At 41.7% G+C, this 16,702-nt stretch overlaps 1 protein-coding gene across 1 annotated transcript; it reads right to left on the bottom strand.

Annotated features, from left to right (window-relative positions):
• Positions 1-353: 353 nt before the first annotated feature.
• Positions 354-16,407, bottom strand: LOC308336187 (myosin-7-like). Its single transcript, XM_080793476.1, has 39 exons — positions 16,323-16,407; positions 16,178-16,219; positions 15,378-15,600; positions 14,965-15,108; positions 14,343-14,499; positions 13,961-13,988; positions 13,746-13,851; positions 13,548-13,640; positions 13,391-13,454; positions 13,199-13,297; positions 13,000-13,103; positions 12,311-12,449; positions 12,098-12,216; positions 11,337-11,486; positions 10,633-10,803; positions 10,175-10,487; positions 10,018-10,082; positions 9,704-9,909; positions 9,477-9,600; positions 8,664-8,800; positions 8,325-8,580; positions 7,952-8,194; positions 7,545-7,721; positions 6,718-6,863; positions 6,496-6,586; positions 5,648-6,037; positions 5,432-5,558; positions 5,219-5,337; positions 4,463-4,659; positions 3,945-4,128; positions 3,693-3,858; positions 3,159-3,283; positions 2,765-3,073; positions 2,454-2,657; positions 2,025-2,321; positions 1,437-1,541; positions 1,093-1,188; positions 555-686; positions 354-448 (listed from the first exon to the last, which is right to left on the bottom strand). The coding sequence occupies exons 3-39, from the start codon at positions 15,576-15,578 to the stop codon at positions 428-430; spliced, it is 5,805 nt and encodes a 1,934-aa protein (XP_080649602.1). The 5' UTR covers positions 15,579-15,600; positions 16,178-16,219; positions 16,323-16,407; the 3' UTR covers positions 354-427.
• Positions 16,408-16,702: the final 295 nt, after the last annotated feature.

Raw genomic sequence — 16,702 nt, 5'->3', positions numbered from 1 at the left:
CATCTAGCACTTTCTTTCTTCCCCTTTTTACTTTCTTTATATGGTGATTTTTTGTTTTTCATAGAAGTGTATATTTGTACGTCTTTAAATGTTCGGGTGAATTGAAAATGGAGGACATGAAATGTACCCATTCTACATACTGTGAATAATTTGTTCAATCAATCAATCAATCAATCAATCAATCAATCAATCAATCAATCAATCGTTATACAGTAGCTGTTTCTATCTCATTCTAATGTATGACAAGGTGTGTAGGCAATAGGCATATAGACTCAATTGTAACGATGGTTTTCTTTCTCCACATCAAAAGCCGGCATGCAAGCACAGGACACAAGTTCACAACTGAAACAAACTCTTTTAGATTGCTTTATTACAATTGTTTCTGCTATGTTGCATAGAGAAATATAATTGCGTCGTTCAGCGAGCTTCACTCCTCGTCTTTACCTTTCTGTAAGGGGAAAGAAAGAAGATTATGAAAATAGTGAGTTCACTTTCAAAACGGCTTTCAAAACATTTTCAAAATATTACACTATATTGCATGTAAATGTGTTTACCTTGCTCACGTCACGACTCTTGGCTCTCATCTTGTTGACCTGAGACTCAGCAATGTCAGCCCTTTCTTCTGCCTCATCCAGTTCATGCTGCATTTTACGGAACTTGCTCAGATTGTTGTTGGCTTGTTCCTCCTACAATGAAATATGGAGGATTGTGCCATGGTGTAGATTAGTTTAGTTGCACAGCGAATAAATCACAGCGATTCGTCAATCTTTAGGTCTTTTTTTTATAAAGATTTGTTTTTTGGCTTTTCTGCCTTTATTGATAGACAGGAAAGAAGGAGAGAGAGAGAGAAAGGGAGAGACATGCAGCGAAGGTTGTACACGACACCCTGTCAGGCCTTTATGTGGTCTTTAGGTCTTTGCCAGAACAAACTGTATGTATCTGCTAGGTGTGCAGATAAAAGGAGAAAAGGCTGGATGTGTGTGTGCTACTGTAGGTGTGCAGATACAGGTACTTGTTAATATTCCTATAGTGTATGTATAGTGACTGAATAGCACAGCATATCACATATAGTTAGTATGTTGAAATACTCACAGCCTCTTCTGCAGATCTCTTGTAGGACTTGACCTTCAGCTGCAACTTATCCACCAGGTCCTGGAGGCGGGTCAAATTCTTACGATCCTCCTCTGTCTGCATTAGAATATATAGAATAGAATAAATAAATGTATATGGTGGTTGGTGCCAGGGTGTGGGGTTACTAGGATTTAAAACAAGGCAAGGAGGGGTGCAGCCACTCAACTGGCCGAGATAGGGGATATAGCAAACATACTGTATATGTGGGTTTTTTTGTTGGTTTAGACTATCAATCAATTATATATATTGTTTTGTGCCTGTACCCTTTTTCTCCTGTAAAATGAAAAAAAAAGAGACTATTATACCTGATAGGTGAGTTCCTTGATGCGTCTTTCATATTTGCGTACTCCTTTCACAGCATCAGAAGACTTTCTTTGCTCTGCTTCCACTTCCATTTCCAGCTCCCTTACCTTAAATGAACGCATAATGTGTGAGCATAATAGTTTAGTTAAAACGGAAATATTAGGCAGTGACCGGAAGCATAAACAACAAAGTATTCCAGTGAACCCAGTTCTGTTTGGTTTAGTTTCTTTGCCAATAATCAACTTCTCCAATGTGTTGGCCTCCATTGTTCTTGCATCGGTTCTTTAATTTGTTTTATATTAGACAATGCAATTATGATTTAATCAGAAAAATGTTGTAATTGTTGGCAATGTTGTAACATTGCCAAAATGTTGACTAAAGGCCAAAATGTTGCCAGGTTACAATGGTGTCTAATTTACTCCACTACCACTTTGTCTACTACTTGCCAGAGTGATCACCTTATAGTTTATCGGGGGAAAGGGTGTATGCTCTGGCTGAGCAACTCCATAGCAGTGAATGGGCTGAAGGATTTACCGGTTGTAACTGTAGTTCTTTTATAACGTCATGTCAGTACTGTCACTGTCACTCACCCTGGCCTCCAGTTTCTGGACCTGCTTCTTGCCACCTTTCAAGGCGATTTGCTCAGCCTCGTCCAGACGGTGCTGCAGGTCTTTGACGGTCTGCTCCATGTTCTTCTTCATGCGTTCCAGGTGAGCGCTGGTGTCCTGCTCCTTCTTCAGCTCCTCCGCCATCATGGCGGCGTCGGTGATGGCCTTCTTGGCCTTCTCCTCTGCGTTTCTACACTCCTGCACGGCCTCCTCCACTTCATTCTGAAGTTGGGTCGTGTCTCCTTCGAGTTTCTTCTTCTGGTTCAACAGACCGGTGTTCTGAGCACAGGAGAAAATACAACATTGTGGTGATGTTTTTTTTAATTTGATGTAATGCAAGTTCTAAGGGGGAGGGGGGGGGGGAGTATGAATTGGCCCTAAGAATGTTCACTGATTTGTGATGTCTTATACCTGAGAGTGCAGCAGTTGAACTCTCTCACTGACGTCGAGCAGTTCCTGCTCAGCCAGTTTACGAGCTCTCTCAGTCTGCTCCACCATGGACCTCAGCTCGTCCAGTTCAGCCTGCATCAGGTTGTTGCGTCTCTCCACCATGGCAATGTTCTCCTTCAGATCATCGTTGCCACGAAGAGCATCATCCAACTGCAGCTGAGCGTCCTGTTAAAATATTAACCGTCGACTGCCATTTACTTAGCCTTACTTAATGAAAGATAATGACAGATTTATAGTCAACAGTGTTTTCACAAACCATATTATGACTATACCTTCAGATGAGAATGGAGTCCCTTGAGCTGTTTCTGAGCCTCTGCTGCCTGCCTGTTGGCCTGGCTCAGCTGGATCTCCATCTCGTTCAGGTCTCCTTCCATCTTCTTCTTAATTCTCAGAGCCTCGTTCCTGCTGCGCGTCTCGGACTCCAAGGAGCTCTGCAAGGTGTCCACCACTCTCTGCTGGTTCCTCTTGGTCATCTCCATCTCCTCGTCCTTCTCGGAAAGTTTGCGCTCGATGTCGCCTCTCACCTGGTTGAACTCCAGTTGAGCCCTGAGGATCTTGCCTTCCTCGTGCTCTAGGGTTCCCTGTTGGAACACCACATATCATATGAAATGTGTCTGACGTTGAGCCGATAAACTTTGATATATTCAAAGGTTGTTCTAGTCTTACCTCTGCTTCCTCCAGAGCAGCCTGTATCTCAGTCTTTTCTTGGTCCAGTTGTTTACGTGCCTTCTCCAACTCATGGATACTTTTTCCCGACTCACCAAGTTGCTCAGTCAGGTCGGAAATTTCCCCTATTGTAAAAGTATTACATTAATTAATATTTGTCCCAGGCTCCCAGCTGTGCAAAGGTATTCTCTACAACATCCATTAGATAGTGACGTTTAACCCATTCTGGGCGGGAACCCCTTTTGGTGTTTTAAACATCATGTTATAATTTAGCCATTGAGAAAAATCGTGAAAATGTGGCGCAAATTTGGAATATATCTTTTTTCAGAACGAACGTTTTTAACTCAAATCCTTGCTCCTGGGAGAGGGTCCCTGGAACAACATATTTTCAGATGGGGGTCGGTGGCATATTACATATCATTTTTGGGGTCCTTGAAATATTGAGAACCACAGAGAGAAACATGAGGTTTTTTCAGAAAGTTGTCAGGATTTAGAAGACATTTTTCAGGCCAAAATGGTTTAATGAAACACTACCTTGCAGGTTCTTGTTCTCTCTCTTCATGGTCTCCAGATGATCCAGAGACTCTTCATACGAGTTCTTCAGTTTGAACAGCTCCGTGCTGAGAGACCTGGCCTCTTTCTGGGTGCTCTCCAGCTCAGCCTGAGATTCTTCATACTTCTGCTTCCACTCAGTCAGGATCTGTTAAATAACGTGCCATACATTGGATCAGACAAGTATTAAATATTACTAAGTAACTTTACCATGTTCTCTTTCTCACATAATACCTTGTCAAAGTTTCTTTGCTTCTTGTCTAGAGCTGCAGCGGCAGCATTGGATCTCTCCACATCCACCATGAGATCTTCGATCTCATTCTGGAGCCTGTGTTTGGTCTTCTCCAGAGAGGAGCATTTAGCATTAACGGCCTCCACAGCTTCCTCTGCGTCCTGCAGACGTTGAGCTAACTTCTTCCTATTTACAGGTGCGCATGAAGAAGCAATTAACACTGGATACATCAGACAAGAATGATCAAATTATATTTCAGGTGTCACCTATCATCTTATAATAATGAACTATATGATAATTGGTTAACCCATTTTGGAGTGGGAACCCCTTATGGTGTTATGCTTTAGCTATTGAAAAATAGCAGATCTACAAGCTCATAGCGTGCCACCGAGTGGCGCGCTACGAGCTTGTAGGTCTGCTATTTTTGAAAAATCGCTTTTTCAGAAAACTGTCAGGATATAGATGACATTTTTAGAATCTGATCTTGGCCAGGTTTATTCTCGTCCAAAACGTTCCTTACTTGGCCTCTTCCAGCTCCTCCGTCCTCTGGATGGCATCAGTCTCATACTTGGTTCTCCACTGAGCCACCTCAGAGTTAGCCTTGGACATTCCCCGTTGCAGCTCTGCCTTGGCCTCCTGCTCCTCTTCATACTGCTCCCTCAGCAGGTCAGAGTCATGGCGAGCTGACTGCACCGCATGGGCCAGAGCACTCTTGGCCTTTGGTGAGGGAGGGGGTGAAAGGATTTAGGACTAGTTGCAGAATCCTCAAACAAACTACTACTATTATTTATCCCCTCCAATGCCTTTCAAATTACGTCATATTATGGAGGGACAGACGGTAAGCTGAGATGGGGGGAAGACGTGCAGTAAAGGCCGTCGGGATCGGGAGTCGAACCCGCGGCACACTGCCAGACTGGATTACCAGCCAAGGTGCCTGGACTGCTGTTTGTTTAGGGCACTGCCGTGATGACGTGAGCTGTCATATGGCTAACTAAAATACATCTTGTGACTGATTTTTTTGTTTGATATATTATACAATCATAACACACTGGATTTATGTCTCGTAATTTATATACAATAGTAGCATTGAATCTGCAATGAATAAAAGTGAGATCTGCCCACATGCAGGCTTCTAAAAGTGAAGATCAACATTCTGCTTCATTTCAACAATACCAGGTGCCTCTCACTTCACATGAGTGTGATTTTTTTATCTTAGGATCACAACACATTATTAATGAATTTATGGTACATAACATCAACCTCATCATTATTCTACCTTGACTTCCTCCTCCAGTTGTCTCTTGAGGTCTTCAACCTGCTGAGTGTACGACTGCTTCGTTCTCGTCAACTGGGAGACGAGAGAGTCCTTCTCCTCCATCTGCCTGATTAGCTCACCTGTAACACGTTTTCCAACCTTCAATTATTTTAACATTTTCTACATGTTGGCGCTATACAGTGGTTTTGTATTAACCAATCGTAACGGTCATACCATTCTCAGTTTGAAGCCTTGCTCTCTGCATGGTGAAGTCATTAATGTGACGTTGACCTTCCTCAGCTTTTGTTCTGTATTCAATCATCTGGTCCTCCAGAGTGCGGCACATTTTCTCCAAGTTTGTCTAAAACACAATATATACAATATTTTGAATCAACATCACAATAACTTGAACCGATTCTGCATACGGTATAATTAGGACCTCTGACTCACTTTGGTCTTAGCGATTTGCTCCATGTTGGAGACCACGTCGTCGAGCTCCAGTCTGAGCTCACTCTTCTCTTTTTCCAGTTTCTGCTTGACTCTCTGAAGGTTGTCCAGCTGCTCTCCCAGGTCGGCCACGCTGTCGGCGTTCTTCTTCCTCAGGGTAGCAGTAACGGCCTCGTGTTGCAGAGTGGACTCTTCAAGGTCTCTGCGTATCTTTTGGAACTCGGCCTCTCTCTTCTTGTTCATCTCGATCTGGGCGACGGTGGCCCCGCCGGCCTCCTCCAGCCTCTCACTGATCTCCTCCAGCTCTCTGGCCGCGTCGGCTCTCTGCTTCTCCACCTTGGCCCGAGCAGCTCTCTCAGCCTCCAGTTCTTCCTCCAACTCTTCAATACGAGCCTGGAAATGTTATCCTCACATATTATTTAGACAAACACTTTATTACCTCCGCCTAGAGGAGGTCATGTTTAAAACAAATGATTGGTCCTAGGCCATGGAAGAACTGATTAACTTTTCACATCGATTTGGATTTTCACAAAACTGTGGAAAAAGGTTTTTCATGGACCCTGTCAAAACTTCATTGTCAATCTCCACAGGAGGAGCTTTTATTTATGCTAAGGCATTTATAGAATTGTGTATATACACCTTAAACTGACACCCTTGGTTGGCGGAGGGTGTGTAGAGCCCAGGATCACATTAGATAATTGACACAGGGGTGAAAAATGGGTTACAAAATTGTGGGATAAAAAACATTTTTTTAAGAAGTAAACTGACACCCTTGGCATAGGTCTACGTGTTTTACTCAGTTTTATTCATAGTTGTGCTTGCATCATTTCATTTTATATTGCATTGGTTACCTGCAACTCCTTAAGTTTCTTCTGAAGTTGGGCCCCGATAGCCTGTTCGTCCTCAATCTTACTGTTCAGTTGGCTGAATTCAAAGTCCTTCCTATTAAAACAAAATAGTTTAATTTAAGTAAAAGCAAACCGACATTTAAGACCTCTTTGTTTATAAAACTAATGTATAAGATGTGTAAGGTTCTGAGTGATTGTAATATACAGTAATAAAAACTAATATACTTCTTCAGCCTCTCCTCAAGTTGCTGCTTGTCATTCTCCAGGTCCATTAGGCTCTCCTGGGTCAACTTCAAGTCTCCTTCCAGCTTCCTCTTTACTCGCTCCAGATCCATCCTAATCTTTTTCTCTTGTTCCAGTGATCCTTCAAGCTAAGAAGTGAACGAAGTCAGGAATAATACATTGATTCTACTCTGCTCGGCGTTATAGTAAGTAACTCTACTCTAGTAACTCTAAAACTATGACAATGAAGGTAACGCACTAGACGTTTTATGAATAATTTATCTGAACACGCATCACAAATATTTCACATCAAACTGTTATTTTGGTGATGTCTCATTCATAGGGGTTGATGCTTTTAAGCAAGGGATAATATACCCCGTGCCGGTTTTCGTTGAGAAATAACGCCCGACATGGCTCTGAGACTTTGACTAGGCAGCGGTCTGTTATAGAGCCCATCGGTCATTATCACACCCGTGTGAACTGAGTGGTGCAACTCCCCTCTCTCCCCCTCTCTCTCTCTCTCTCTCTCTCTCTCTCCCCCTCTCTCTCTCTCTCTCTCTCTCTCTCTCTCATATTAGCAGGCAACAGAGTGGAACACCTGTTGGCTGCTGTGCCAGAAACAGAGAGACTGTTTCTGGCACAGCAGCCAACAGGTACTCAAACTGGTGCTCATTAACACATACATACATAGGTGAACACATACATAGGTGAACACGGACATTGCTGTTCCTTGGAGTGGTTGCGCCACTCAAAAATAACACACAGCTGAATTCAGCAATTGATCAAGCATTCAACCGAGCAGTATAAATGGTGCTTAACATAATACTCACATCATCGACCTGCTGCTCCAGCTTGGCCTTGGCCTTGGTCAGAGTGTTGACCTTGTCCTCCTCACTCTGCAGGTCATCCAGCGTTTGCTGATGAGCCTCTTGAAGAGCTTTCTTCTCCTTGGTCAGCTTGGCGATGATTTCATCCAACGCTGCCATCTCCTCCGTCAGGTTTTTAACCTATACATTATCGCCTAGTTAGTATAACCCATTCTGGACGGGAACCCCTTTTGGTGTTTTAACTAAGCATTATGTTATACTTTAGCTATTTTTGAAAAATCGTGAAAATGCGGCACAAATCTTTGAATATAATATTTTTTCGACGTCAGGCCTAAATGGGATAATTCAGTTGCTTGAGTAAATTCTTCATCAACATGAGAGCTACTGTATAAAACTATCTCTTACGATACCTTGTTCTCGGTGGCATGCTTCTCCTTTTCCACTTTAGCCAGAGTGAGCTCCAGATCGTCGATGTCTTTCTTCAGTTCTGAGCACTCGTCCTCCAGCTTCCTCTTCTTAGCAGTGAGCTCTGAGTTCATCTCCTCCTCGTCTTCCAGTCTCTCTGTCAGCTCTTTGGCTTTAGCCTCGAGCTGGATCTTGCTCTTGATTAGACCCTCACAGCGCTCATCGGCGTCTGACAGATTGTCTTGTTCCTGTTTTGGAACAATATATTTAAACTTACTTTTATACTTGATCTCTTAACAGAGATGTTTTCATGGCAACAAAACAATAGTATTACAGTGAATATATATTTATGTGAATTTAGTCAATGTTATGACTTACAGACTGGACTGCGAGCTGCAGGTCATTCTTCTCTTGGAGAAGACTGACCATTTTCTCTTCGAGTTCCTTCTTCCTGGCTTCAGTTTTAGCATAAAGCTCTTTTAGCTTTGCAAATTCCACCTTCATGTTTGCCATCTCCTTCTCATTCTCAGCTGATTTCAGAAGAGGCTTGATCTTGAAGTACATCTTCATCCAGGGCCAATTTTTGACTCCCATGAAAGCACGTATATTCCACTGGATCACCAGCAAGGAATCCCTTTTGATATAAGCGGTTGTTTTTAAGTAATTCCTCTTTTATTCTAGTATATGTGCTGATTCACTTGGGCTGTGATACTGTACCTGCGTTCTACTATCTTCATGTATTCTATCCTGGCAAGTAATCCTCTGGCTCTGGCCTGAATTCCAGTGATGATGAGAGCGAGACGGTCGTCTCTCATCTCCTCAAGAACACCCAGGAGACCGGCTTTGAAGAACACCTAATGATGGATACAGAACTGTGTGTAAACTAAATAGAATACGGCATTATTTCGAATTACTTTTTTGTTCACTTTTGGATGAATGTTTTTTTACAGTGGTCTTTTCTATTCTAAAAAAAGAATATACAGTGTCAGGCCTTCCTCATCATATTAAGAAAGTGGTGTTGTACCAGGAGGGACTGATAGACAGACTGACAAAAAAGTGCACGCATTGCACATGAAAGCCCCCTGTACTTAATTGTGCAATGTGGACCCGTGTGCTTCAGACAGTCGAATTAATCAGACGGTAACCAGGGAAAAAGGGATCCATATCAAAAGATAGAGCTGTAAGCATGGAATCGGTAACTGTTGGAAGTCATTATTTGATTAGTTTTAGATGTGTGACAGGAGAGAACTGTTTGTGTGTGACTATAGACAGAGCAGAGTTTTGGTGGCAGGAGGTGTGTTGTACATACAGCTATCAACTATCTAGCTAACATGAGCATCAGTGTTGATTTGACCGTATGGAATAATTAACCTTCTGTCTCAGCCTTGTTTGAAGGGAGGCCCACTGTCTCAGAATTTGAGAACCCTGATCCAGATTATACGCAAGGAACCCCATCCTCTTCTTCAAACGCGTAACTCATTAAATGTTGTGGAATAATTCAGTACTACCGGTATTTAAAAAAAGACCAACCTTGGTGTGTCCAAACTTATACTGCTCAATATCCAGTTCCAAAGAACCCAGCAGTTTTTCTGAAGCCTTTTTGTTGTCCATAAACTGTCCCTCGGGGATTGCATTAGGATTGAGAATACGGTACCTGAATTAAACATGATTAAACACACGTATCAAATCATCAGCGCATTTAGAGACGCAGTTGTAAATAAATAGCTGTTGGGTTAACTTAAAAGCTCATGTTTAACCTTTGTTTGAAGTCACCATAACTGACTCTGTTAGGGAAACCCTTCCTGCAGATCCTGATGCCTTCCAGCACACCGTTACAGCGTAGCTGGTGCATAACCAGAGGGTTCTCCATGGCCCCGGGAGTCTTGGTCTCATTGGGGATGAGGCAGCGGACAAAGTGGGGATGGGTAGACCTCAAGTTGGTCATGAGTTTACCCAGGTTCTCCTGTGGGTTTAACAAAGAATGAACGTGTTACAATATTTTATTGATATATTGTGTCTCTAAAATGTAAATGATTTTGCCTGCAAGTTTTTGCCACTGATAAACGGTCACCCTGTGCAAGGCAGACACAGTCTGGAATGAAGACCCCTTCTTCTTTTTTCCTGCACCTTTATCATCTATTAACGACATGAAAAAGGGCAGATCATCTGTATTACCAGTACCTCTCTGAATATTAACTGAACTGCATCTGTTCACTTATATAGCCTACCTGCAGCGTCTGCACTAGCAAAGTTAGCGAACAGCGTAGCCAGCAACTTGAGGCTTGACTTCTGGAAGAGACCGACCACAGTCTCATTGAGAGGGTCCTTGTTCTTCACCAACCAGTTACCAATGTTGTAATCCACAGTCCCAGCATAGTGAACCAGGGAGAAATGGGCCTCTGGTCTCCCCTTAATCATCCTGGGCTTCTGGAAGTTGGGATTCTTGCCCAGGTGATTGTCATACAGCTTAGCCTTGAATGTTGCATCATCGGCCTTAGGGAACATACACTCCTCTTCAAGGATTGACATGATACCCATGGGCTAGAGAAAAATGGGAACGAGATGCGATGAGATGAGATGTGCTTAATACATTAAAATAAACCAAAATATTATATTACTGCTGGGAAAATGTAATTATAGAAGAATCTAAGAAATGATTTATTACTTTGAACTCCCAAAAACCAACCTTCTCAATTAGTTCAATGCAGGCGGCCAAGTCCATACCGAAGTCTATGAATGTCCACACGATGCCCTCTTTCTTGTATTCTTCTTGTTCCAACACAAACATGTGGTGGTTGAAGAACTGTTGCAGCTTTTCATTAGTGAAGTTGATGCACAGTTGTTCAAAGGTGTTGAACTGTAAGGGATCACATCACATTAGAAGAACTTGAAGCAGCCTTGTGGTTAAAGGCCTGTTGAAATGGCTTTTTATGTCATTTTAGTTTCAGTCTGAAACTGTAGCCTATTATGTTACCGCATGCAATCAGAAGGTCCCATCCCCTTGGACTATGGGAAGGCATTAGCCAGAGAAGACTACTGTATGTTTGTATAGCCTGCATCTCACGTGGCCCGAGGGAGAAAGAGAGGGGCAATGTGAATTTATGGAACTGTTACTACGTTGCTTTGTTCTAACCTAAAATGATTAGATGATTTGTTGCTTTTACTTTTAAGGCATACTAACTTTATGAAATCAAAACAAAGCATGTTTTTTAAATATGTAAATCTTCCAAGAGTAGAGGGCTGTACAGTACAGTAAGTGCACATCCTGATTTCACATCATTGGCATTATTATGATTTATTCTCTAATCTCCAGTTATTTTTTCCTTTATTACATTTAGGTATAGATTTAGATTTAGAAGATTTAGATTTTTCATTGTTCAGAATACTCACATCAAAGATCTCAAAGCCAGCGATGTCCAGCACACCAATGAAGTGCTGGCGAGGTTGTTTGGTCTCCAGAGATTGGTTGATTCTCACCACCATCCACAGGAACAACCTCTCGTACACTGACTTGGCCAGTGCACCGACTGAGTAGTAGACCTGATGATGATCATAGACATGTTGAACTAAAGCATAAGACATTAATGAACCCTCATTTTAACACAACTTCCAGTGTTATTTATTGTCAACCGCTCCTTAACACATTCTGACCTGAGATCAGATTCATACGAGGTTTCCACTGGACACACACTGGTCTGATTAACCCATTCTGACCTGAGATCAGATTCTAAAAATGTCAGTCGCTCTTCGATTTTTCAAAAATAGCAGACCTACCTGTACAAGCTCATAGCGCGGCACTCGGTGGCGCGCTATGAGCTTGTAGATCTGCTATTTTTCAATAGCTAAAGCATAACATGATGCTAACACCAAAATGGGTTCCCGTTCAGAATGGGTTAATAGAACAAATAAGACGTTACTAAATCACAATATGACGACAATCTCTGCCAGTGCGCAGCTACAACGCACGTAAATGGCTTGCAGTGTCTTTGCGTGTGGAACCGGATGTCTTTTTGCATTTATAAAGGGGGAGATGGAAACTAGCCTGCACTGTCTGGGGTCCACTGTTACTACGTTTTGCCATGATCTAATAGTTACAGTGATATCCAATAGATAAATAATTTGTACAAAGGTACAATTTCTGAGATACTCACTTGATTCACACTCTGACCTTTGGTGACCCATTCATTTCCTACTTTGACCCTTGGGTGGCACAGGCCCTTCAGGAGGTCACCGGAGTTTAAACCCATCAAATATGAGACTTTGTCAGGAACTGCAGCAGAAAAAAAACATTTCAACCACATTATTATGCACATTTATCTATGAGAAGTACATTGTGTATTTATGTTTTCATGGTGAAGTCTTACCCTCCGTGCCATCCGGCTCTGCTTGTTCCTCCCTCTGTTTCTGCTTGAACTTCATGTTTCCATAGTGCATGATGGCGCCCGTCATCTTGTAGATACCATTCTTCTCCTCTTGGGTGAAGCCCAACACATCAAAAGCAGCCTAAAGCAGGAGATAATGGTTTTCAAGTTGGATTTGTACTTTATTGACGTTGTCGTTGTTTTATGTATTGCTACTATAGTGCTTACTGTAATTCATTATTTACCATTCATCTTTCTACTAGTATGGACAATTAATAGTTTGGCACTTTTGCTATATTACATTTGGATATCTTCCACTTTGCACCTATTGCACACATTCATAAATGCATGCAGGAATCTTTTTGTTTTGTTTTGGCCAGACATTTCCGGAATAAAAAAAGAATGCCTCTTCTAGTGATAAATCCGCCCCATATTTGCATACTGGGCCCTGGTTGCTCCCTCACTACTTCGGAGGGAGTGAAATCCAATCACAACTTGAGTGATGCCAGGAGATTCTTTTTTTCTTTTTTTGCAATGGCAGATTCGTCTGGTTTCCAGGCTATAGGTCCTTCAAGCCCTTTGAGGCTGTCACTGTGATTAAGGGCTATACAAGTACTTGTACACTTGACTTGTGAAATGACAGTGGTAAATCTTATATTATATATTTTATTTTTATCCATGAATTCACTTACATCAGTAGCTAGCAGCTCTTCAGAATCATTGATGGAAGATACAGTTATCTCTCCTTGGGAGATGAAGCTATAATCATAGGGGTTGCTGGTGATGAGCAGCATCTCTGTGAAGCGTCAAGAATGGCACTTGATTAATTGGTATCGTACAATGAGTAATTTATTTATTGGCATGACATCGTTGTATGTTTTTAATATTCACCCAGCAGTTCTGGTTTCTGTTGAGACAGAATCTGGTAGAAGATGTGGTAGTCTCTCTCAGCTTTAAGCTGAAATGTGACACGGGACTTCTCCAGCAGATCTGAAAGGTGGTAGATAACATGGTACTATTAACTAATGGGCCTAGTTATTATTTTTAATTCCATCAAATGTATAAAAGTCCCTGGATACTTACAAGTCTCAATATCAGCAGATGACAACTTGCCACTAACACCAAAGTGAATTCGGATGAATTTACCCTAAGAAATATGACAGGCAGTTTGGTTTGGTTATTGACAGCTAGTGCAGAACATCTGGGGGGATGAATTGCTAGGTTTTAGGGGTAAACTTACAAATCTGGAAGAGTTGTCATTCCTGATGGTCTTGGCATTCCCAAAAGCCTCCAGAGCAGGGTTAGCCTGAATGATCTGATCTTCAAGGGTTCCCTAGAGATATAAGTACAGTTCATATCGAGGTCAGTTTTAACTAAATCATGCACTATACCTTTTACTTTACAGCATCAACATAGATGTTCTAGGTACAAAAGAAACCTTTTTCTCCTGAGCAGCATCCTTCTTTCCAGCAACAGCTGCAATGCTGGCAAAGTACTGGATGACTCTTTTAGTGTTCACGGTCTTTCCAGCACCCGATTCTCCACTGATGAACAAGAACACTTTTTTTCATTAGTTTGTTTTTTCAGAAAATAATGTATGCTGCTGCTGCTTTTTTTTTTTGTTGCAGATCAGATCTGTAATATTCTACTCACGTGATCAAGACTGACTGATTCTCCCTGTCTGAAAGTTAAAGACATGTTAATATGATATTCGGTACTAATTTGGGCAGTCACATTAATATATTGTGACTGTTTTATGATCTCCACAGTCACATTTACAGTACTAATGGTCCAAAGCACTTTTCAATGTACTTCACATTCACCCATTCACACACATTGATGGCGGAGAAAATCATGCAAGGCACCGACCTGCTCACCAGGAGCAGTTAGGGGTTTAGTGCCTTACTAAAAGGATACTTTGACACATAGCCAGGAGGAGCCGGGAATCTAACCTGGATTCCAAGACGGCCGCTCTACCTCCTGAGCCACTGCCACCCGAACTAACTAGTAAGAAGAAGGTTTACAGTAACAGTACCTGACAACATGTATTGGTAGGCATTGTCAGAGATAGAGAAGATGTGAGGAGGAGCTTCGGACCTCTTCTTGCCTCTGTAGGCGTTGACCACTGACTGGTCGTACACCGGCAGCCACTTGTAGGGGTTGACAGTCACACAGAACAGCCCTGAGTATGTCTGCGGAGGAAGTCACAGTCACATTATTAGTGATAGTCTCACTCTCACTCTTGCGTTGCCAGACTGTTGCAGTGTTGCCTGCAATCGCAATTTTCAAACGCTTCCGTCATACAGTCAGTCTGGAGCACGGAAGCTCTGATCATGAGTAAAATATAAAGCGGAAGTGAAGCCTCCTTCACACTTCCATTTCGTCTTTACAGTCACACAAATTTATCTTGATATAAATCGAAATCATCTAAGCATATAATAAGCTTGCTGCTTAGCAGAAATGGAAATAAAATAATAAAATGTAAAGATATTTTAAAATATATTTTCGTGAACGGAAATGGCAGCTTCCGTTACTCGGATTTCGGCAGGTGTAGTTCCAGATTGTGGAATAGTTGTCTGGCTACGCGAGACTACATTAGTGAAGAAGACACATACATGTAAACTAGATGATGTTCACATTGGGTTCCAATGACTCACATAGATCATCCAGGCTGCGTAACGCTCTTTGAGGTTAAACAGCACAGCAGGCTCATGGAGGAAGGTGAACATCGCCATGTCTTCAATTTTATCATACTTTGGCGGGTTCTGGGGATGGATGTTTTCCTCCTTATGGGTTGTTGTCTGTGGGGAGATGAAACCAATATACTCAACTAGACATGTACTAATCTATTATTTTATGGAGTATGGAATTGTTGTTAGTTTCTTTTTTTTTATGCTCATACTTTAACCATTTTTGTTATGTATAGAAATTACAGCGACTAGTTCATTTTTGTAAAAACAATGGTTAAATGTTAAAATCCATTTAGCAGTCTAGGAAATGTTAGTAATTGCCAACTTTGTTCTCCCACCACTAATGGGTAACTGCTCTCATTTATACTTGACACACTCACTTTTCCAAACTCAGTTTCCACGGTGACTGTGTCTCCATCTCTACTGGTAATGGAAGCCTTGACATACTCAACATCAGGGTCGGGCACAAAACACATCTTTTTCATGTCGAATGGACGAGTCTGGGCCTCCAGACGCTCCCTGTCTGACTTTCTCAGAAACTGAGCTGCCGCCCCAAACTCTGCCATCAGGGCGTCCCCCATCTCTACGTTTTTAGATGTTTACCTGAGAACAATTTCCAAAGATGCAGCACTTAGTATCCATACTCCAAATTGCTTCCGCAATACTTACAATTAATTCTAGATGCAGTCACTCAATTCAATTCAATTCAAAGGGCTTTATTGGCATGGAAAAACATACGTTTACATTGCCAAAGCAGAAAGAACAATACTCACTCACTCACAAGATATTCTAGTGTCATTGAATAGACATTTTGTAATTGGCTAAATAAATGTGTTCTAAACCAACAACATACGATGAATGTTGCTAAGTTATATAATTCAACAATATCACAGAAATGAACCAGTTGATTACAACAGATAAGACAAACTGGTGTCCCAAATTTGTTTGACTATAGAAAACAGTATTTCATTAACTTAAAATGCCTTGTACTATTATTGTGTGTAACAGGATAGTCCAGCAGTATCACTCTCTCACTGCGAGCCGTTTTCATTTGCAGCCTCTCAGGTTGCTTTACAGCTTTCCCTGGAAACCTTGTTACAATTACTTCAATAAATCTACCAGGAGATTCTTTTAAGGTGGCTGACCAGAAAGTAACTATAGTATAATCACAGTGACTTGCCTTTTTTTGGAAACCAGTTGAATGACTTTGATGTTGTGGTCTCTGTGAAAAAGAAAATTTAACATGGATATAAACAAATGAGGTAGAACAATCAAATCCATTTGTTATTCATAATTGGTCGACTTGTATTGCCTGTCCATTCTACCTTCAAAGGTCCTCCTGTTGTCTGGTGTTCCCCCAGCTCTGTTCCTTTCTGTATATAAACACTAGCATCTGACCATATTTGGGAGGAGGTCATACAGTACATCCCCCTGTCATACCTGGGGCAGTTGTTCTGTTTTGGCTGGCAGAGGTGTGTAAAACTTGAACCAATATGGCCTGATACAATGAGCTATGATTATGGACAGAGGAGGGTAGCCCTTTGTTCGGCGTCCTATTTTGGAGTCTCCAATGAGGTGGCTTTGTGGTGATGCTATTCAGGATTTAATACCGTAACAAGCTTTGCTCCTACATCATACACTGTGCCATTGTATAACAAATGAATGTAATGTTAAACATAGCTACTTTATATTCAAATCATGTTTA

Source organism: Protomyctophum bolini, assembly GCF_963924005.1.
Source record: "Protomyctophum bolini genome assembly, chromosome: 21".
In the NCBI taxonomy this organism is placed as follows: domain Eukaryota; kingdom Metazoa; phylum Chordata; class Actinopteri; order Myctophiformes; family Myctophidae; genus Protomyctophum; species Protomyctophum bolini.
This window is presented reverse-complemented; position numbering and strand designations above follow the sequence as displayed.